At 36.2% G+C, this 21,433-nt stretch overlaps 1 protein-coding gene across 4 annotated transcripts in view; it reads left to right on the forward strand.

Annotated features, from left to right (window-relative positions):
* The first annotated feature begins 352 nt into the window (after positions 1 to 352).
* The window catches only part of LOC148609079 (uncharacterized), a 31,008-nt gene continuing 9,927 nt past the window's right edge, over positions 353 to 21,433 (forward strand). For 2 of the 4 annotated variants that reach the window (XM_088540656.1, XM_088540657.1), the window contains exons 1-5: positions 353 to 484; positions 700 to 736; positions 7,226 to 7,397; positions 12,386 to 12,682; positions 18,023 to 18,095. In XM_088540656.1, coding sequence (XP_088396782.1) covers positions 477 to 484; positions 700 to 736; positions 7,226 to 7,397; positions 12,386 to 12,682; positions 18,023 to 18,095 — 587 coding nt within the window. In that variant the 5' untranslated portion in view covers positions 353 to 476. The other 2 variants (XM_088540658.1, XM_088540659.1) reach the window with 2 other exon arrangements.

Here is a 21,433-nt window from a genome sequence, read left to right on the forward strand (position 1 = left end):
CCAGTGGCCCTTGAAACATCTTTGTTTCGTCGTTTTTCACGTGTACAGCTTTAAAAATCTTCCTCTCTGAAACCATTAGACAAATTTTTTTACAAGTTTGCATAATTGTTCCTTAGGGTATCTTGCACAACAACACGGCCGTCTTTATTAAAAATAGAACATAACGGTCAAACTGCATTAATTACTATTTATTCCTCTACAATAGAAGAATAATGAAGATAAAAGATACTCATAAGCTAATCAAGACAGGTTTTATGTGATAAAAAAAGTTACACTTGTAAGGATTCAGCAGATTTTAAATACCTTAAATACACAATTCAATTGGTTATATCGCTTCACTGTGCACAAAGATAAATAATGGAAAGACAAATTCATACCTGTCAAAATAAAAACAGCTCGATTATTGTACCGGAAGCGTACGTTTACTGATATTTAAGGTTTCTTTAAGTTGTTGGAAATGCATATATGGAAAAGAAATGTCAATGTAAGTGTACTTTCTTTATACTTTACTTTTGTTATAAATATACAATAATGACCCAAGAAATTAAGACACTGATTCATCATTTATATTCTAGTTTCGTTTTCAGTTGTCAAACGTAGGGATAAATTATTTTAGCAATCATTCATACTTGAGAAGACTAACAAATTGAATACTACATTGATTTGCCTAATATTCAATAAATACTTAATATTTTACAGGTTAAACAGCAAATTTCATTTGATTTTCTTTCTGCAGGTAAGATAACGACAAAAGTCCATACATGAACACAAACAACATGTCGACCACCCACCCCCATCACACTCATGGCATGTGTGTTTTCAATTTTTTTCTTTTTTCTGAATGACAATCGACAGAATTTTTACATTTTTTTTGTCTTCAAAATTCTAAATAAAAAAAATTGGGGTAGGGGGTCTGAAGGAGGGTCAGTAGGGTGATCGGAAGCATTTTTAGGCCAGTAGTGCTAGAGATTGTCTGACAAGCTTTTTTCTGACTTGGTTTGGGGTATGAAAGAATGGAATTCCAACCTCTTCCATTAACTGTCTATATATATGCAAATAAAGATTCTGAATAAAAGTTAATGATAGTGTTGTGAAGTGCTGAATGTTCATCTATGTTATGTTGGTTCTGAAACCAGATGATATTGTCGGTGCCTCTTGATATATTTTATTCGGATGAAATTTTGTCAAAGGAAACAATTTTCAGGCTACAAATATATGTGATTATTTAGAAATAGATACAATTGTTTGAAACAAGATTTAGTTGAAATATTGATTTTGAAGTGTGAGTCAGTAGTACCGATGGATTTAGCCTTAAAGTTCTTTTGGTATATATATGTAGGTCTGAAAATTCCCAGCAGGCGCGTAGATCCCCATACGCCAACACGCGCGTGCACATCGGAGAAAAAAAATTCTATCAATCTCTTCTTGATGATGTATATTCTGCAACATTGCAATTCCATTCATCATACATAAGTGCTCTGTAGCGGCTGCATCATTTAGCAAAGCTGTTGTCCCTGAGCCACCTTACCCAGATATTTCAAATCTACAAGACTCCCAGTTAAATTTGACCGAGGTAAAGATGATATTACTAACAGAATGGAAAGATGTGAACAATATTGTTTTCTCACCAAGGTAGACTTTTTTATATATTCATTGAGTTGATTTCCAATGTACAATGTAAAAGTAATATAAGAATATGTCATTTCAATTATGTTTTTTACCGCTTTGTACCAGTGAGACATCTTTTTGTCCCGTCTGTCCGTCACACACATTTTGCTTCTCTGAAATGTCTAACAAACAAAATAGAATTGTATTTCAAAACGTGGTAAATCACCAAGCTGGAGCTGAAAAATCCAAAAACGCTTGTGAATTATGGCCGCAGTCCAACAAACTAAACTAAAAAGTAAATGACAAAAACATCCGTCTGTCTGTTTGTTCTAGCCTGTGCCCATAACATTGAAAGCACCAATTGCTTATCCACTACTGTAAAATGGATATCGAGAAAAATATACATGAAGCTCAATATCTTCCACGTTTTGGCTACGAGAGTGTTCGATCAATATTTATTAAGAAAAGCCGTTCACATGCAACTATATTTTATGTTTTGAAAGTAAAGAAACATTTGGGTCGGCATGATTTCCAATCTTTTTATTTAAATGTACATCTTGCAGCAGCTATTACTTTACTCTTAACCGCGCGTAATTTTTGGCCGAATAGCAGCGAAAGAGAATTAAATTATTCCTTAATAAGTAACAGCTAGATTGGTCGAATTTGTCTTGCTTTGTAAAGCGCCATACCAGAGTTGGATCACATCACTTCAAATACCAGGCAATGGCAGATGACTCCGTACGAATAAATTCGCAAGATTCCGCTGATGAAGCCATCATTCATAAGCTATCATAGTTTAAGAAGGCTCAAGTGCAAAAAAATTGTCAAGTTCTTGTTGCTTTGCAGAAGGCAAAATATTGTAATACGCTGACATACACCCGAGCTTAGTAATTTCATGGCCATCTCACATGCTAAGGCACGCGGCAATAATATTCTGACAGACCATTTACAGAATAGTAGTAGTAGGGCTAAGTATACATCGCCTGATATCAAAAATGAAGTTATCAACATTATTGGAGATAAATTCGCACATGGATAGTCGAAAGTTGCAACAAAAGTTAGTTTGTTTTTACATTAATCGCAGATGAAACAACCGATACATCTACTCGTGAACAGGTTTCAGTCTGTCTCCGCTACTTCGTAAGGGACGATATCGATCATAAAATATCGATCAAGGAAGATTTTCTTGACTTTGTAACGACAAAGAGTACTACCGGTGAACATTTGGTCTAACTCTTGATTCGAACTCTTAACAATGCTGGTATCGATATTATGAAAATGAGAGCACAGGTCTACGACGGTTGCATTCGAATATCCGTCGAGGAAACTTCAAGCATTTTACGAAGAACTGGATGCAGATGTAGCTACAAAAAAACAACATGGACAAACGAACCAAATTTCGCACACTATGCGACACACGTTGGACGAGTCGGGCCGACGCACTCTACTTTCAAGACATCTTTCCAGTGTTCGTTCATGCACTGGAAAACCTACAAGGCCTAGGAGATGATAAGGCAGGTCAATACTTGGCATTGATATCAAGGTTCGAATTTGTGATTGCTCTTGTTGTGTCGGAGCATATTTTGCAGAGCACCGTCTACTTGTCGAAATTTTGGCAGAGGCAACAAAAGAGAGAGCAAAACCGTCATTGAGCTATTACGTGGAGAACGTACGGATAACACAGATTGGGACGCATTGTATCAGACGGCTCTGGATATGTCTGAACCGCTGGACATAGTTGAGGGTATGCCAAGGGGATGTACACGGCAAACTACAAGGGCGAATCACCCTGCAAAAACACCGAAACAGTACTGGAAAGTTTCTTTGTACTACCCGTTTATCGATCATATGATCATGGAATTAGAGTCTCGTTCTATCAAATCCGAAAATTGCTTTTATGCTCAATATCTTGTGTGTAAACAAGCTTATAGATGAGCAAATTATGACATTAATCGAGATCCTATCGAATGGACCTTACTTGTGACTTCGATGAATTTAAGAGAAAGACCGCCCGTTGGCGTACAAGCTGGTCAATAACGCCCCGGAACCAGATGCCCAATACACTTTTTGAAACACTAGACACAGTTGATCCTGCCCTGTATCCATCCATTGAGACAATCTTTTGTATAATGCTTACAAGGATCGTTAAGCGTACTTGGAAGACTGAAGACTTACGTACGATCTACGATAAACAATGACAGATTAGCATGTAGCACTTGCGTTGATGCATCTACACGGTAAATTTAGACATAGTGATGGAGAAGTTTCTTTCCGCCGAGACACAAGAGCGGGATTTGGACAGTTCTAATAAACCAAGTAATATCTAATAAAATTACAAAATTAGCGTATGTCTTATTAATCACGCTTAGAAACTTTATTTGTACTTTGAGATAGTCTTCTTCTTATATAGGGCCCTGAAGACTTTTGGTAACATTCTAAAGTAATTACATTTTCCGTCAATCTCACTGTCCTTCAAAAATAGAGAAATTTCTTTTAAAAATGGTTATTCCAGCAGTACTTTTTAGTCCCAGAAAATGGCGAGAATGCAGGATTTTGTGCTATTTACCCTAGAGCTTCTAGGGGCCATAAGCGGCCCCCAGACCCCCTGCCGTAAGGTCACCTCTTCGAGGTGGGCAGGGTCGCTTCCCGACCCTGCGTGCATATTATTTCAAGACAGCTACGCCCCTGTCGTACCGCTGTGATATTTATGGCAGCACCGCCTGCACGAAGTCCAGCGCCCTAGACCACTCGACCAGCTAGGCTATATAAAAAATATAGCTTTCGCTGGCCGGGTCATTCTTCCTCGCAGGATTTATCTAGGGTTGTAACTTAGTACACGATGCATAGTAGTACGGGACAGTTCATCTAGGTGTTATAATGTAGGATAGAAGATCAAATTATTGATGCATGTCACAACAAATCAATATTAAAACGTTTGTATTTTTAAATTTGCTCTTTGGGCAATACCAGTCTGCGTCCATACTTGTCCCTCGGGCAATACCAGTCTGTGTCCACACTTGTATACTTTATTAAAATATATGTTGATGGTATGGCGGCCGTTGTACACTATAAAGTGAATCAAAGCAATGTGACAATGTCTCATACATGTAATAGGCTAAATTGGGGACTTAATTATCGCTCGGGGTAAAACAATGAAACATAAATGACTAGCTCATGGTAAAACAATGATAAAATGGAGTTTCCGTGATTTATTTCTTTAAACAAGGGGCTACTTTTACTACATGTTACTTACACGGTTGCCATAGAAACCACAATGTATAAACATGATTAACGATTTTAGATAAAGGTTAAATTGAAATTGTTTCTACTTTTACTACATGTTACTTACACGGTTGCCATAGAAACCACAATGTATAAACATGATTAACGATTCTAGATAAAGGTTAAATTGAAACTGTTTCTAAAAAGACATAACTACACAAAACATATATAACGAAGATTTAATCTTCGGAAAAAGGTAAGTGAATAAATGCACTGTGCGTAGTGTAAGTGAAATTCAAGTTATGCTCAATAATCTTCGCTGGTATTTAGCTACTGAATAGTATTACACAAGTACAGCTTATTCGCTTAATATAACCTTTAACTGCCAAATTTACGGTTACATACATTTCTATAAATGAAATGTAACCTTGTGGCTGTTTTCAAAATAAGAGATGATTCTTAGATCAAAGCTAAAACGTGTTGCCAATAAATGCACACGAACCGTGACAGTTTGTTTTGAGAGTAAGTTATTGAAACGATGATCGAATAAATTGTTATAACTAAACACACAAAAGTAAAGTAAACATTCACATTGATACACAAACACAAATAACAACTAATTGACATTCGCTAATAAGGAGATTCTATTTAGATCAGTAATCAACTGCAAGTTAAAACGCTTGAAAAATATCTAAATATAAATTTTCTCACAACTGTTTAACATTCAAATTTTAATTTAAAAAATACTACTTATCTGGAATAAAAAAAACAAGTTTAAACAATATATCTTTATCTTGTTTGTTTGTTTGTTTGTTGGGGTTTAACGTCCGAGCAGCAATATTTCAGCTATATTCAGACAATGAACATGAAATGGATGATCAAATGAACATGAAATGATAAAAAAAAGGATGGGTCACAAGGACAACAGGGTCGACAAATTTTGATTGCCACTAGAAAAAGGGGGATGGGTAAGGTCGGGCAATTTAGCCTCCTGTGGCGGAGCGCAAAGGTTCCTACTCCTATCGAATACCACAGCAGGGTTCTTTAACGTGCGAGGAACGTGGCATCTTTCCCAACACGGTGCACCACTATGGTTTGCGGTCAGGTTTTCCGTATTATAGCCAGACAACCCCAGCATGTAACATGCCAGGGGTACCCCATTCCACCACCTGGGGCACACATCCCAGTTGCTTTGTGGGCAGAGCGCCTAACCCCCGGCTAGGTTTCTGAGAACAATTTGTCGCCTTTTACGACAAGCTTAGCGCTGCTGCAGGCCTATTCTTTTAAACACCCGGACCTGCACGGGGATCAAGATAGATATTAATTATATGGTGGTCGGTGTCCAATTGGCCGAATTTACCAAACAAAAAGTTACGTTTTCATTCCAGGTGAGTTGTAATTTTTTTAAGAAGTTGCAAAGAAAATGTTTTAGATTTTTAAAAATTAAAATCTAAAGGTTCAAAAGGTGAATGTCGCTTCATTCAGAACAAGAAAACCACAAGGTGGCAAAACTAAATAAATTAGCATGTGAACGTGAAATGCAGTTGCACAAAAAACTGCTACAACAAGTTTGTAACCCAAATGGTCGAAATATAAAAAGAAATCGTCAAACAGAAAATTAGTTGTTCTTCAGTCTGAAATCGTATCTCACGATAAGGCATACATATACACAGCTTCTATCAAAATATCAAGTGGCTGTCATAATTAAATACATTTAGTTGCATAGAAAACTGGTACAAACTAGAAATACTGCAATCAAGCGCACTTAGAGAATGCTTCAGCATCAAACGGCTTAAACGTAAAACGCTTGCTGGACATCTATCTTTGGAGTAATCCGACATTAATTAGTATATTCCTTCATGCACATCTACAAATGGTACCCAGCCTTCCTCTTAAAATACATCTATATGAAACCTAGTGTGCGGTTTAGGAGGTGTTGCGCTTACCAGACATGTAGAGAGAGAGACTGATTGACAGACATGCAGACAAGGTGATTCCATTGTACCCCCAACTTTGTTTGCGGAGGTATAAAAGGGTGCAAAGGGCCGAGTGGAATAAAGGAAAACGGACGAACGACTAAGGGTTAGCAGCACGGTTACTGTATATTCCCCGCTTTTAAAGCGAGGTTGGAAAGGCGGGGTATGGAGTACATGTGAACCCGACAAGTGAAAACCAGAACGCGAATCTTTGAATATATCGGGTTGGTCTGCATTAGAACATTTAAAAGTAAATAAAGTGAAAATTGACATATGGGGCGCACAATTGGTAGTAGTTATATAGAATTCACAATGTTTGTTTTTTTCATTAAGACTAATACTATTATAGCTATATTGTATGTTACAAAGATATGTGGTTTTTTTATGGTGAACCTGTTTCTTTTTTAATTTCATTGCAGTGGAGTCTAATTTATACAGAGGAATCATATGAATTTGTATGTCCTTCTCCTGCTCAATGGAATCTTAGATCTCGACAGAAATGTATGTTTTATGTGAACTACACGTGTCTGTACGACTCATTTGCTAAATCATTTGTTGAAAAATGCCTGGAACCAAAGGTTATTCAAAAGGGTAGGTAAAAGTAGTACACGTCTTCTCTATACTAATATACCCTGAACCCGTACTATATTTCATAGAACAAATAACTCAACTACAAGCTTAATTTTGCTGACTAGCTTGCTGTACGTATCTTTTCTGAGCTGCCGCTTTCAATTCAAAATTACAAAGCAAATTTATAACATATAATTATATACAAACATTCTCTATACTCTTGTCATCAAAAACAAAAACAAACAAAGCCATGTTTCGTGGCCGACCAGGAAAAACCAGTTATTATTTTTTTTCTGGAAACCTGTGTCCTTTTGTTAATGCCAGTGCCAAGCGAAACTTAAGTGTAGGACCTCACTTGAGCATATAAAAAATGCTCAATCTAACACACAAATTTTAAGACGACTGAGAAAGTTTAGTTCGAAGACTACGCCTATAAAATTAATTTAAACAAAACAATCCAAATACGATTACGTTTACATATAGCCATGCCATAACATATGTATAAAGACCAACAATCCAGCTAAATTGAGCATTCTTATGCCAATGAAAAAATTAGATGTACACAGTACGAAAGCGGGTCTAGAATTAGTCATATAGCTCCTTTATATTTACCACGGCGACTAAATAGTGCTCAGAACCCTAGCCGGGGGCTAGGGCGCTCTGCCCACAGAACAACTGGGATGTGTGCCCCAGATGGTGGAATGGGGTACCCCTGGCGTGTTACATGCTGGGGTTGTCAGGCTATAATACGGAAAACCTGACCGCAAACCATAGTGGTGCACCGTGTTGGGAAAGATGCCACGTTCCTCACACGTTAAAGAACACTACTGTGGTATTCTCCCGGAGTAGGAACCATAGGGCTCCGCCACAGGAGGCTAAATTGCCCGACCCTGCCCACCTCTCCCTATTTCCAGTGGCAATCAAAAATTGTCGACCCCATTGTCCTTGTGTCCCATCCCTTTTTCATTTCATCATCATTTCATGTTCATTTTATCATCAATTTCATGTTCATAGTCTGAATATAGCTGAAATATTGCTGCTCGGACGTCAAACCCCAACAAACAAACCCTTATATTTACCACTACAATTTTTACCGCCAAAAATTCATACGCCTAGGACATTCTATATACCGATAGGACAATAAATTCCCGCTATACTGCGTACCGCGGGAATTATTTAGTATCTTAATAACTTTATATGTATAAAAAATATTTTCTTGACAATTCATACCTCTGCAATTGCTATTTTATGCGAAAACATGACCAATAAAGCTCAGAAAGTCTGAAATTAGTTTGATGGATGATGTTTTATATCTGAACTTAAAGTTAAAACTGCATCGGCTACCAAATTTGATCAGTTTTGATTCTACTGAATTTTTCTGATTCAATGAAATACGTTTGTAGTTTTTCAATTGAAGCAATAAATGTCGATGATAGCTACAGAATATTGTGACAACAACGGTTTTTTTAATCAGAGAAGGTCGATAGCTCTGATCTTATTATTTTTCGCCATTACTTTCGGAGATTGCCGACAGGACATTCACATTGGTTTGAAAATTTTAACCTTAGTAAAAAAATTACAATTAAAATTTACATTTCCACGAAATGTGTAGAAGTCGCCTCCCGTTTCCTGGTCTGTCTTTTGAGAAACATGTTGAACTGCTTATTACTAATCGAGGCAGCCAAAAGATCCTGGATAGCAAATTTCAACATCTAATCGATACGTAGTTAAATTATCGACTGAGCCGCAGATTCTTAATCGGGATGACTTTAAGAACCTAGATATTAATGTTCATCAAAATCGGACAAATTAAAATTTTCGACCGCTTGGGAGGCCCATACGAAGCTCAAATTGCCGATTAAATCGCAGATTATTAATTTGGACGGCTCAAAGAACCTAGATATCATTTTTCATTAAAATCGGGCAAATTTTAATTTTCAACCGCGTTCACGGCCATTCTGTAAATGGCGACCGAGACGCACGCGATTTTTTTTTATTTGTTTTTACCATTGTGCTTAATATACATTTATACATGTATATACCAAATTTGGAAACTTCTAATCAGCAGTTTTTGAGATGTATGAGATAAACTGTTGTAAAAAATGGGTACCATTAGTCCGGCCTCCATTTTGAAAAGAAACATCTGGAATTTTCTTTTCCGAGTTCATTATCCTTCTAAGTTTGTAAAAAGGTTTCATCTAAATCGGAGAAACCATTTTTTAGAAAAAGGGCGGGCACTTCGAACAATTTTTATGACAGGAGAATTAAAATAATGATAAGTATAAAAATAATAAGAAAAAACACAGTAAAAACAATAAGTCACTGCCGTTTAGTGGTCGGCGATTTAACGGATGCACAGGTAAGCACGTGTCTTGTTTTCATTTCTTTTCATCAATTTCTGGATTAGTTTTCAAATAAATAATGATCATATTTGAGCCACATTATATTTCAAAAGGATCATTGCGTAATATATTCAAACTTTTTTACGGCTTCAGTCCGTCAGTCTTCCTGCTATTGGATGCCACTTTGGCTTTGCAACCAGATTTGTTTTTTAAAAACGCGACCCTTACAGCATATGCGCGGGGTAAGGTCACCAGAAGTCAGATGCATACGAATTTATCTAGATCGATTTTTTTGCCTTGCAAGACAATAAATATATAGACACATATTTTATGCATTTTATGTGTGAATATTAAATGAAATTTTACAGGAAAAGTTCAATTTAGTAGAAATAATTCAAAACACAGAAATTTGCGAAAGTGACAGCTAATGCAGCTTTAAGTTCAGTTTTTTAAGAGTAGATGAATGACCCTTATCATATCATTATCAGTCCGTACATGGCATCACACCATTCGTAGATGATCTTCCCCATCATTTTTAATAAAATTCACACATGTACAATGTACCACTGTTATTCATATTCAAATAACCAATTCAACCATTATGTATAAAAATTACTGGTTGAATTATGATGTTCAAGTCGACAAATAGAGGTATGCAAATTTATTTTTTTCTGTTTGAAAAAGGTCATATACATTAGCACGCCCAGATATTTATGAATATGCATTACCAGCTGCTTAATCTGGTTCATAAACTGGTTCCCTGGTCAATATCAACGTACATGTACCTTTTTAAAAACACATATTACACATGTTTATGCGTTATAAAGGGTCTGAAAAATTCCCAACGATGTTAGAACTGTCAAATATGCGATGCAAATTTTTGGTCCTTCCTTCCGCGGGACTCGAACTCGTACCGCTGTGACATCTATAGCAACAACGCCTGCACAAAGTCCAGCGCCCTAGACCACTCGGCCAGCTAGGCTATATAAAAAGATGTGTGTATGTATGTTATCAGGACACCGATATCTATATACAGCCATTACGAAAAACTACGCAATAATATCAAGGAAACCAAGATTTTAGCGGAAGTCACGCGATCTTAGAGCATAGCGTATTTGTACCATTTCGGATGTTGAAAGTATAGCAAAAATCAGTGACAGTGAATATTTGACGATTAACGACTTTGAAGGCTTCAGACTTTGATTTTATTTCTCTTGCTACTAACAGTGCGTAATCTTGCACGAGTACTACATGTACATGTAACATGTTTTAAAGATCAAATAATGTGTAAAAACCAAGTTTATCGGCTTCTTTATTTGAAAAGTGTAATATTGCTTCATTTTGAAATGCCTATCTTAAAACTAAGTATCGTTTTATGCTTTGACAATGTCATGTGGTTTTAAGTGTTTTATGTCTTTTCAACGTGGACAGTGAAAATTTTAATATAAGATGTCAGGCCCATTTTCAGACTTGTATGACTTGATACTAGCAAATGACGTGAAGCTTTCACCACTTTCCTCGTCTCTAGCGTTTCACTGTCCCGAAGTTGACACCATGATGGATTTACATTGCGATGGAAATGTTTAAGCTCAGATCTAATCGTAAAATAATCGAGCCATTCATGGAGACATTGTATGTACACTGGTTGATTTTGTATACTCCAGAAGTAACTTTGTGAGTGATTAAAAAATTGTTGGCATGCCCAAAAATCTGTCAAAAGATTATTTGAGGGTTCAATTTCTTGTTTCCAATCAATAGTTTATTTCCTAATCGTCAGGCTATTGTGAGGATATTTTTTTTAAATTGTTTAACTGTCGTCTTTGTTTCGTAAAATCACCGGAGCAATTAAGTTAGCCTTTGACCGGTCGTACAGAACATCATAAAATGGGAGCTCGTGCACATAACTTATTTGTTACCTGCTCATCATCATGTAACCCTTTTATGGCTAAACAGTAAAAAACAACAAAAACGCCCCCCCCCCCCCCCCCAAAAAAAAAAAAAAAACAAAAACAAAAACAAAACAAAACAAAACATGTACATGTCGATTTCGTGAGTTCTTCGTGTGACATCGTGTTACAATCCTTAGGCAGACATTGCTACTGACTTAGATTGTTTATTGGCTGTTGGTCAAGTTCCCTGCAATCTCCACAAGGAATTAAAAATACCCCATTTTTATTGCATATCTTGTATCAATTTCAGTACACCTTGACACCTGTTTAAATGATTGATTTTGTTTTGTCCTAAGTGTTTTCTTTTGCAAAATTGTTTTTCAATCGTGTCAGCCATATTACTACCGACTTGATTACCCTCATTATATTGCAAGGTAATGACTTTTGTTGGTCTTTATAAGACAAGGTCAAGATCCCTTTTTGTCATAAGTGTTAAAATAAAACTATATATTCATAATGGCAAACTAATTACGTCCATGTACGTTCTGCCTGACTAAAGCTATATTGTTTGATGTTTAAAAAGATAGCTCTTTCAAGTTAAGTTGTGTGCATGCGCATTAGCTAGAGATCCGTTAGGCGTTTTAACACATTGAAAACAACATTTTTGTTGAAACTGGTAAAGGCTGTCATTCAGGAACAGATTTACGGAAAGTAATATCTTTTTCAACTTTACAGTACTATTTAAATATGTTCTTGTTATAAGTCCGCTTTATTTCAGGTATGAAACTAATGTGGCGAAATGATATAGACAGTAGTGACTGTTCCACTGAACGGTTTCAGCCAATTAATTTTTGGACAAATGGAAGTAGTTCTTGTATATATATAAAGTCAGCGTGTAATGAAGAGGGTCAGCTTCTATATGACGGTGGATCTGGTTCTAAGGATGCTAGATGCAGCTGTAATAACACCAAAGGTTATAAGTTTATTTACACACCAAAGAATGAAAACGCTTGTATACCTTCAGAAGAGGATTGCACATGTTACAATGCATATTTGTTTCGAACTACTACAATCGGTAAGAAATAAGGTATCGCTGTTCTTTTTTATGATTTAACAATCCGTAAAGATAAAAAAAAGTTCACTTTACATTCGTAAACATGCGGAAAAAGACGTATGTATATCATACGAATCATATAAGCAATTAGCTTAAAATAGGTTTCTAGTTGTTGCAGGAAAAACAGACGCTACATGGGTTTCCAAATGTGACTCGTTACAAATTTCCATAACATAATTGTAATCACCAAGAACTTGATAAAATATTACAATTACAAAATTCATTAAAATCAGGAGCCTGAAGATGTTCGTGAGAACAACGGAAATTTTCAGATTCGTTCTTTTTATTCTGTTAAGCTCACCTGGCCTTTCGTACAATTTGGAAAAAAAATTCTATTCTGACACTACTGGACCAATTAAAACCAAATTGATATAACTCTTTAGGATATTCTGCCTACAACTGTTGTTGGGATTTTTTATGCATAAAGAAAAACAGCTGCAATTACTTAAATGGAACACAAGGGTCAGACAGAAGTTTGCATATATCCTTAGGTTAAGCCAAATTCTGTCAAGGGATAAAACTATCCAGCATTATGAGATTTACCTTCGGTCAAATGTTCAAAATTCAATAAATCTTGTTATGGTTGTTCCTTAAGATGTTCTGCACATAATCGTTTATGGGATTTTTTTATCTGTGAGAAACATAGCCGCCATTATTAAAATAGAATGTAACTCATACCAGCGATTAGGCTCTTAACGCCTCTGGATTTAAGTTCACCTCATTTCTTTTGTTTTAATAAACAAAGTGTATAAGAGTAATCAAGGGAACCAAGGTTTTAACGCTAATAAAAAATGTAATCCGTAATCCAAGGACAAAGACCAGACATGGAAAACAGACATATACAACAAAGAACATGAAGTTACTAAAATAATACATACAAAGTTACAGAAGCTAATGAGCAACTCGGACTCCACTATGAACTCGGAGTATGGACCAGGTGCACTGGTAGGGTAAGCGTCCTCTGTTTTCTAGAAACACCCGTCGAGTTGCTCATAAAATGTCAAGTTCGGGGTAGTAGAAAGAGGAAAAGGAAAACTATGACAGGTTGCACAAATCAGGTTTCATGGCGCAGATGGATGCACCGTAACGATCGACGAGTTCACGATGACAACCATAACACTACTGTTGTGATGACTTCAGTCTTGTAGGAACATAACCCTGTTTTAGAAGCCTACTGGTCAGAAATCTAGCGATACAAAAAGTCTGCGTAATTTCGGTCAGCTATGGCATAACGTATGAGTTGTGATATGAACACTCCATACGCAGCTGCTAAAGGGATGTTGCCACATATCAAAGGAAAGTTGACAATTCTGAGTGAAAAGTCATCACGTTTGTCGTAAAGTTTATTCAATAGTTTTTCTTACCCTTACATTTTGTTCCCATTGGAATGCCGACCGTTTGTTGAAAAAAGCGTCCACCACACTGGACAAATATGTTGTCGATTAAAAATTCCAGCACTTTGTAGACATCTTCTTCTGAAGATGATTTGGTAGTATTTCTTACAAAGTATGGGGAATCTCTACCAAGTACTATATACCTGTATCTAGGTGTACCATGTATAATGTTTTTGAGTCGGGATTTCAACTGAGCATGGGGAATAGACGTATACAGTGTTGAAAAATCATAGGTTTTAATGCTATTATATTTTGATAATAGCATTGAACTGATAGTCTTCCGAAGATCTTTCGAATTTTTTAGGATCCACATTGAATTAATACCACTACGGGAGTAACAAGTGTGTGGTAGGACTGCATACCCTCTTTGTCAGCTGTGAGTATAGTAGTTAAAAGTTTTGGAAGAGGTTAAGTGGTACATTTTGCAGATCCTGTTATATAACGTTGTTTGTGTGGATTCTTGTTGAGTTTAGGAATCCAGTACATAGGCGACAAGTCACAATCCTCGTCTTTGGTAGAGAGACCAAATGAGGATAGCACAAATTCATGGTTTTCCACAATCGTTGGAGAGTGTGGAAGCAGTTTAGATCTTATAACTGCTATTATTTTCTACGTCTACCTCTGATAATAAACATTGGGTGTAAAACGTTTTGCAGACAAAAGCAATGTTATTTTGGGCTTTGTCTGCTTGTACGACAACATATTTGTCATGTAAACTGTGAAAGCACTATAATTGTTCGTTGGGTACCAATTTTCTTGGTTTTCGTGAGTAGGCCAAAACACGAAATTTGGTTCCCAACGAAAAGATTTCCATTGATGTGTATACACAACACCCAAAAAAGAATTCAAGAATCCACGAATATGTTTTTTTTTCCGTAATCCAGAAAAGTTGGTATCCACGAATTAAAGTACTTTCACAGTAGCAGACAGTGTGTTTGCTACATAGGGGTCTTTGAAAGCTGATGTAGTATTGGCACTCATTGACACACTTAAAACATTCATTCGTTTCAAAATTGAAGACCTCACGGCTTTAACCACTAATATTGATAGAGAATCAATGTCTTCTTGTTCTCGTTTGATCCATTTTCTTGCGTAGTCCTCTCCGGCATCCATAAGAACTTAAAAGTTATAATTCCAATTTATGCAGCGTGGTTCACGGTACTTGTCACCTTAAGAAATGATATTACGCAGAGATTCGTTTTCGATGATGGACAAATATCCCGTAACCACGTGACTGGAAGGACCATATTTGAATGGAGAGTTTTTTCTAAAAAAAACAATCAGGTGGTTTAGCCTCGAAGTCCTCAATCTCGAGCTTCTACAATAGCCTTTTATACTTGAAAATTTTGGATGCAATGGGTAAATCATGAACGATGTTTGTTTGTTTGTTGGGGTTTAACGTCCGATCAGCAATATTTCAGCTATATTCAGACAATGAGCATGAAATGGATGATAGAATGAACCTGAAACGAAAAAAAAAGGATGGGTCACAAGGACAACAGGGTCGACAAATTTTGATTGCCACTGGAAAAAGGGGGATGGGCAAGGTAGGGAAATTTAGCCTCCTGTGGCCGAGCCCTATGGTTCCTACTCCGAGAGAATACCACAGTAGGGTTCTTTAACGTGCGAGGAACGTGGCATCTTTCCCAACACGATGCACCACTATGGTTTGCGGTCAGGTTTTCCGTATTATAGCCTGACAACCCCAGCATGTAACACGCCGGGGGTACCCCATTCCACCACCTGGGGCACACTTCCCAGTTTATTTCTCGGCAGAGCGCCCTAGCCCCCGGCTAGGGTTCTGAGTACTATTTAGTCGCCTTTTACGACAAGCTTAGCGCTGCTGCAGACCTATTCTTTTCACCTGTCACAGATGAAAGGGAAGTTGACAATACAAAATGAAAGTCATCGGTTTGTCGTATGGTTTAGTCATGGTATTTCATTTGCCATCGATCTCTAAGTGTAGGTCAAGATATGAGATTGACTTCATAGTGTCTATAGTGTTCTTTAATTCAAGTTTTTGGACGTAGATGCGATGTATAAAATCTACAAAACTATGATTGTTTTAGGACACTACGTCATCTATATAGCGGAAATATGGTCAAAGGATCTCGCTAAACTATGTTCCTTGTTTTGGATTAGGTCAGCTATAAAATCAGTCACATAAAAGTAAAGGAATATGTCATCGTGTAGCAGAGCACAATTTGTTCCCATTGTAATTCCGACCATCTATTGAAAACTGCGTTAACCACAGTAGAAAAGTTTGTTGTCCATAAAAAATTCGCCCCGTGCAGGTCCGGGTGTTAAAAGAATAGGCCTGCAGCAGCGCTAAGTTTGTCGTATAAGGCGACTAAATAGTGCTCAGAAACCTAGCCGGGGGCTAGGCGCTCTGCCCACAGAGCAACTGAGATGTGTGCCCCAGGTGGTGGAATGGGGTATCCCTGGCGTGTTACATGCTGGGGTTGTCAGGCTATAATACGGAAAACCTGACCGCAAACCATAGTGGTGCACCGTGTTGGGAAAGATGTCACGTTCCTTGCACGTTAAAGAACCCTGCTGTGGTATTCGATAGGAGTAGGAACCTTTGCACTCCGCCACAGGAGGCTAAATTGCCCGACCTTACCCATCCCCCCTTTTTCCAGTGGCAATCAAAATTTGTCGACCCTATTGTCCTTGTGTCCCATCCTTTTTTTTTTTCATTTCATGTTCATTTTATCGTCCATTTCATGTTCATCGTCTGAATATAGCTGAAATATTGCTGCTCGGACGTTAAACCCCAACAAACAAAGAAACAAACCATAAAAAATTCTAGCATTCCGAAAACATCATCTTCGGTGTTTTCGGAATATGATTTGGAATCGTATTTAACAATGTCAAATTCTGCTATTTTTTTTATTTCATTTGACTTGTTTGGCATTCCAGTAGAATGTTATTGGATACAGATCGACAGACACATTACTATGTCTAAGACACATTTTATAAATTATTATAAGCAGTTACAACTGAATCAATAAAAATAATATTGCAAATTTGAATATCTAATATAACCCAACATGATTTGTTTCATTAATGCATTAGTTCAGTTATTAGAATTAATCGATCAATTGGTTTTCATTTATGCTATTGAAAAAGAACAAATATGTTGAGAATTAACAAATGCACTAGTTTAACCCATGGCCACCAAACAAACGATGCTTTCTCAGTCTACATATGCTATATGTCTTATGGTCTTGCATGGAAATAATTGAAGCCAGACAAGGCCAAGTTTAGAGTATGACAATTTGAACACAAACAAGTAGCTTTCCATGTTTCCCGAATTTTTTATAAGTATATGTGACTAAATAGTTAAATATTCTAAGTGTTTTGAGCAATGAAGTTTATGATTAACCCCAGTAACTTGTAATTTCAAATGAAGCCAGGATAACATAAACATTGATTCATAAAGCCATGTTGTAAGTATATTAGAAACTGGTATACGAAAGTAGATTGAGCAAGATCTAAGATATTAGTTTAGAACAAAATAAAAGATAACCGATTTGTAGAGTTTTCTAGTATAATTTAAGTATGTTATCTCTTTTTTTATCCTTTGACTTTTATGCAACAATTTTTGAAAGTTGTAACTAATGCCATCTGAAAACTCGCTTCTCCTGTTTATTTATTTGTTTTCAACAATATAATTCTTTGTACATTTATTCGTTCAATATATTGATAACAACATTTAAACTTTTAATTTTTTCTTTGTATCTGTTTTTTTTTTTTGTGTTGTTCATTCTATAATTTATTTTGATTTATTTTTTGCACAAAGATTGCTTTTGTCAGCTTATCTTTGTTCAAAAACATATAACATTATTCAGTACGGATAATTGTCAGCAGTATTGAAAAAATGTTCTTTTATTTTTTGTGGCAGGGAAAGTACAAGCTAACGGAAAAATAGAGCTTTCCAAAGATAAAAAATCAAGCCTTGGTGAAAATAACATGTTGTAAGTAAATAGCCTAATTTCATTATGATTCTATCGGACTACAATGTTTTGCTAATCTACTACGTTACTCAAATATGCTCTAGTCATATTCATATCTGATAAGATGAACCATTAGCAGTCAGTTTAGCAGTAAGTTTAAACTCATGAATTGTCATCATTATTATAGATATATTTTGTAAAAAATACAATAACAGAGGAAACATCGTAATATATACGACTCTATTCGCTACACTGCTCCATCGGATCAAATTGATACATGAAAGATATGTAAACGTATAGAAAGTTCTAACATCGTTGGGAATTTTTCAGACCTTTATATATATATATATATATATATATATATATATATATATAATCTTAGTCTCAGATACATCGAAACTAAGGTATAGATCCGTGGCTGCGAATTTGTACAGCTACTGCAATCCAACGCTATTGACCTACCGGCCAACCAGTCTATTTAATATTATACCTTCCATTAACCGGGTGATACTGCCTTTTAAGTAAATCTTGTGTGTGGGCGTTGTCCTTTGAAAAATGCCATCCAGTAATACATTATGTGCTAATGTTCATGCTGTAGATGGTAGTCAAACGCACCCAAGATATCGGACGTGTTTTGTTGCAGTGAAATAAATCTTAGTTGAATTAATTTATCTTTTATTCTTGGAATGGATTTACCATCCAAAATATAATGACAAATTGGACATTATTTCATTAATTGTAAGTTTCAGTAGGCAAAGAGTAATCGAAGGAACCAAGGTTATAGCGGTAATCAAAAGAATGCAATCCAGGGACAAAGACCAGACACGCACGAAAACAGACATACACAACAAAGGACATAAAGTAACTAAAATCAAACTAAGAAACTAAGAATTATGCAATATGTGATACATAATTGGAAAGCCTACCTCTTTATATTTTATATTTTGTTTAAAATGCTTCAGAAAACACAAAATAACAATCATCGGAACATTGTTAATATACATTATGTAGAATATATTACTAAAATACAGTAGAGACCATTTGATTCACAACATTTATACTCTCCCAAGAGCAGACAGATTGGAGTGAATGATTACAAATTTGTTCATAAAGACATATAAAGCAACTCAGTAACAAAAAATAAAAATGTGTAGCCGTTTTTGGGGTGTATCACATATTACAGCATTGGCATGTTTTTTTTGCTAAAGTACTAATTATATAAGTTGTTATAACAAGATAATAAATTGTTATAACAAATTAAGAAAAAACTGCGCATGAATATACTGTCTTGATATAACAGTTTAATAATTTGTTAAAACAATTTATCGACTAGCTCAAATAATTGATTGACTTGTTATAAAAATAACAATTTACAACAAATTAGATAAAACTGCGCGATGTCCCTCATCACCGTCCGTAGAAAAGGCATTGTCTCCCGAAGACATTAAATTGCTTACCAAATATTATCAGTGAAGATAGAAAGATTTCAGTTGGACACCAAATGAACAAATTGGAAGAATGAAAATATCTATGGTAACAGGGAGACGGAAAGTAACTATCGAGCATCCAGGAAGCGTAATAAGGAACGACTTGAAGCATTTTTAGAGAAAAAGGATTTAGACAATAAAACTCCTGGAAGTGAAACAGAAGGTAATGTTCCAACTGAAAACACATATGAGGTGTTTATGGATATGAACGAGAATGTTCCATGGAGCGCCTCATTAATGGTGAATACAGATAAAGAAAATCAGTCGAGGACAACAATCAATTACGAATAGCATGTAGGAGTGAACAATCAAATAACTGAATTTTCTTAAATGGCGAATGCACAAAATACTTCGATAATAGAAATAAAAACAAGTTCTTCCATGGCATTGTTTTTATAGATGGACAGCCCATGACAAGCAAAGGCACGCCACCGCGTCTGTCATGGGTAAAATAGTCAATCGCAACATGTATAGTAAACGTAGTCCAGTAAAGTTCAGAGTATCAATGACAAAATTAATTCAACTGTTTGTACATAGGTCAACATATTTGTATAATAAAGTATGTTAATATATTCAACTTCTACAAAGGCTTAAGGGTTAGTTACTATATAACGGTATTTTGGGGTGTTAATCTCACGTGGTGAACACATATTATATGCAAATTACCCAGTAACTTTTAATGTACTTAAACAGCTTTTGGTTATAAAGCGAAAGAAATGCACCAGTCTCTATTAAAGATATTTAACATCTTCGAAGACAGACTGTGAGAAATTCCGTCTTGTTTTACCAAAAGAAGACGGTACACCTAGATACAAATAAACAATTTTTGGTAGAGATTCCTCATACTTTGTAAGAAAGCATCTTCCAAATATACGGAAGAAGATGTTTACAAAATGCTGGTAATTTTAATCGACAATATATTTGTCCAGTGTGGTGGACGCTTTTGTTAACAAACGGTCGGCATTCCAATGGGAACAAATTCCGCTCCTCTACTTGCTAACCTTTTCCTTCACCTTTATGAGGCTGACTTTATAGCTGATATGATCCGGAAGAAAGCATATCGTTTAGGTATATCCTTTAATCTCAGTTTCCCTATATAGATGACGTATTATCTTTAAGCAATTCTAATTTTGGATGATTTCATACATCGCATCTACCCCAAAGAACTTGAGATAAAGGATACTACAGACACTGTGAAGTCAGCTTCATATCTTGATCTACACTTAGAGATCGATATACGGGAAATCTATTAACTAAATTTACGACAAACGTAATGACTTTTCATTCAAAATTTTCAACTTTCATTTCATCTGGGGCAATATCCCTTCGTCACCTGCGTATTGAGTGTTCATACCACAACTCATACGTTATGCCAGAGCTTGCCGAAACTACGCAGACTTTTTGTGTCGCGCTAGAATTCTAACAAATAGGCTACTGGAACAGGGTTATGTTGCTACAAGATTGAAGTCATCACTACAGAAGTTTTATGGTAGTCATCATGAACTCGTGGATCGTTACGGTGTATCCATCTGCGCTATGAAAACTGATTTGTTCAACGTGTCAGTTTTCCTTTCATCTTTCGTCTACCCCGGACTTGACTTTTTATAAGCAACTCGACGCGTGTTTCCAGAAAAGCAGAAGACACTTACACTACCGGCGCACCTGGTCCATGCTCCCACTTTTTAGTGGCGTCCGAGTTGCTCATTTGCTTTTGTTGCTTTGTATGTATGGTTTTGGTTACTTTTTGTTTGTTTTCCATGTCTGATCTTTGTCCCTGGATTAAGTTCATTCGATTACCGCTATAACCTTGGTTCCTTTGATGACTGTTTGACGAGTGGAGTGTTGCGGAACGAGTGAAAAGGTGAAGAATTT

Source organism: Perna viridis, chromosome 8, assembly GCF_037379345.1.
Source record: "Perna viridis isolate PV_CMFRI_1.1 ecotype Kerala chromosome 8, ASM3737934v1, whole genome shotgun sequence".
Lineage (NCBI taxonomy): Eukaryota > Metazoa > Mollusca > Bivalvia > Mytilida > Mytilidae > Perna > Perna viridis.